The sequence below is a fragment of the Austrofundulus limnaeus genome, unplaced genomic scaffold, assembly GCF_001266775.1.
Source record: "Austrofundulus limnaeus strain Quisiro unplaced genomic scaffold, Austrofundulus_limnaeus-1.0 Scaffold256, whole genome shotgun sequence".
Classification (NCBI taxonomy): Eukaryota; Metazoa; Chordata; class Actinopteri; order Cyprinodontiformes; family Rivulidae; genus Austrofundulus; species Austrofundulus limnaeus.
Window position 1 is genome coordinate 581,248 of NW_013952658.1, and position 2,817 is coordinate 584,064.

General features: G+C 36.6%; 1 protein-coding gene across 1 annotated transcript in view; it reads right to left on the minus strand.

The window, feature by feature from the left end:
* Positions 1–2,817, minus strand: part of cpeb2 (cytoplasmic polyadenylation element binding protein 2) — a gene marked incomplete at its 3' end in the record, with an annotated part of 48,769 nt that overhangs the window by 18,858 nt on the left and 27,094 nt on the right. Inside the window, 1 exon segment of the mRNA XM_014020546.1 lies at positions 2,099–2,143. Within this exon segment, the coding sequence (XP_013876000.1) occupies positions 2,099–2,143 (45 nt within the window).

Consider the following 2,817-nt stretch of genomic DNA (forward strand, 5'->3'; position numbering starts at 1 on the left):
ATGGATGGATGGACGTCCACGGCCTACCCCAGTTACCACTACTGTGCATGTGTGTCAAGGACAGAAAGGCAGACGTGGCAGTGGAAGGTGTCAAAGCAGTTTGGAGAGAAAAAACAAAGTAAAGAACAAAAACAAACAAAAAAGAAAACGATTAATCGATTATTAAATTAGTCATCAATTATTAAATTAGTCATCGATTATTTTAATAATCGACTAATCGTGGCAGCCCTAATTACTAATACAAGTTTATAAGTTTGATCAATGTGTTAGCATTACAGGATGTACACAGTTAAAAGAGGCTTCCAGTCAGTTTTTAAAATTCCATCTTCAACGTGTCTTAAGTTGGCATGAGTTGTTTACAATGTTAGTGTGACAGAGCCTTAAATATCTGCTGCCACTCAACATTATGGAGAATGGTTTCAAATCACAGCTTACTATAAACTTTATAAAATAAAAATGTTAGTTTGACTGATGATTTGTCAGTATAATTTTTGAACACAGGGTCACTGATTTAGAGTAGAAAAATATGTCATTTATCAATTGTCACATAAATCGTCATTGGTTAAATGTCACAAATAATTGTGATTAATTTTTAGCTAATATTGTCCAACCCTAATTAAAAATACTTGTAGTGATTTACTATGAACCCCCTCAGAGCTTAAACTACACTGATGTAATTTATAGTTCTTTTTGCTGCTGCATTAAAACTTTATGAGCCAAATTAACCCAAAAATACCATTGTTGGAGATTATTGGAGATCACCATTTGTCTGCTTCTATAAAGTGTTTTAAACAAATCTTTTTTGGTAATATAAAAACTTCCTTCTGAAGAATGATCAAAACATATGGTATTTGTGGACCTGCCAGAAAAAGCAAGTTTTATTGCACACAACAGCGTGCGGCCTCAGAGATGTCAGCCAAAAATCGGATCCAAATAAAAACAAATCCTGTTCAGACTGCAGCATCTCAGGAGGAAACTGTAAACACCAGACAGACATGAATTTACATCCTGCTGAGACATGATTATATTTTTAACACGTCTGAACACATCAAGCCTTTAAATTGAAACAAAAAATTAAACATCCCACAGGGCAACAATAATTTAAAGTGGCATTGAAAATGTAATGGGACCGTGTAACAGCTAGAGTTCCATTCAAAGTCCTCATTATTTAACAATTTCCATCCAATTTTAATGTGAATTTTGAGTGAATGTTTAAAATGTGGAATAAAGGAAAAAAGATGAAATGATGAGTCAGACATGTTTCCATCTACTGACTTGGAGTAAATCAACCAGGCTAACAAAGTGTAATTACATCAGACGTTGACGTTACACATGACTGTAGTAAACAGGAAGTAAAGTCAAACTCACAGGGACACATCTCAGGACAATGGAGAGAAGTTATCAGAAACGTGTTGCTGCTATCAGGAAAACTGTAATTATTCTGTCATATCAACTAGTGTTGGTGATGTTACTGCTGTCTGCAGACGTAGAGAGAGAAATGTAATTCTCTTCACGTTACAGGAATATTCAGAAAGACACAGACAGCAGGAGGAGGGTCCAGCTGCAGCTGCTACAATTACTGGACAGCAGGAACAGCTGATCGAGGTAAATGTTCACTATGTCAGAACTTATTCAGCAAATCTGTTTCCAGCTCACCTTTTGAGCATTAACTCTTTTTTGGGAAAATCAAAAAACCACCTCAAGCAAATGTAAAAACTTCTTTGCGAAATTGAGAAAGTTTTTTTTTAGAATTGTGCCGTTTCCATTCACCTTTTCTAACACAATACTTCAAAATGCTCATAAACACAACTAATGACTGCAATTTTGTCATGCGAGCACCATTACAGTGCATTAGTAGGGTGGGTCATGAGGTCAAATTAGGACAAAGAACAGCCATTAGAATCAMTGAAAACGATAAAAAGTACAATAATGATCTTGAAATCCAGAATGGAGCCTATGTTTCTGAACAAATGGCACTTGGTGCAGCTCTAGTAATAGTTATTGTTCAAAGKCTCCTGTATCAGTTTGAGCTGTGTCTACTGAGGACATCAGGGGTGTGTGAGACACAGAGGGACATGATGCTATGAAATGTAATTACCATTGAGCACGAGAAGGCCGTCAGCCCCGGGGCCTCCAACACGGCCTGACATGAGAAAAACACAAATTACACACACTCACAGATACACATACATATCAGACACACAACACAAGGACAGGACAGGATGGGGCCAAAGACTTTACAAAGGAACGAACACAACAATAAACATGATCACGTTTGAATTTTTGTTGCACAAGAAGAAAYGAAAGCTTTTTATCAGTGTTTACACCAACACACACAGCGGTGTTGTGTTTATAATCCAATCGTGACTGAAACAAATGTGTAAAAAGTACTTTTACTGGCAAAGCAAAAAAAGAAATCAATTGGTTGTTTTTTTTTTCCTGGTGTTTCTTTAATTGGCCCTCTGTACACTGGCTGTAACATCAACCCTGGTCCTCAGGACACRCTGTCCTGCATGTTRTMGAKGTGGCRAGTCCTGCTTCAAACTTTTTAAACCAAACCACGAGTTCACTGCCAATGGTGCCACCTCCTCCCATACACAGCTGCTTCAAGTTAACTGGCATTAATAGAGGTTATAATCATGTGTTGGAAATTTATTATTTGKCTGTATTATTTTTTAATTTTTGAAACTTATGAGAACGTTGTTCTACCAAATCATCATCATGTACATAGTGATTGTTCTGTTAGAAACAATGGGCCTCATGCAAGAACATGTTCGTATTCTTATCCTAAATTTCTCTTACTTTTGTACGTACAAA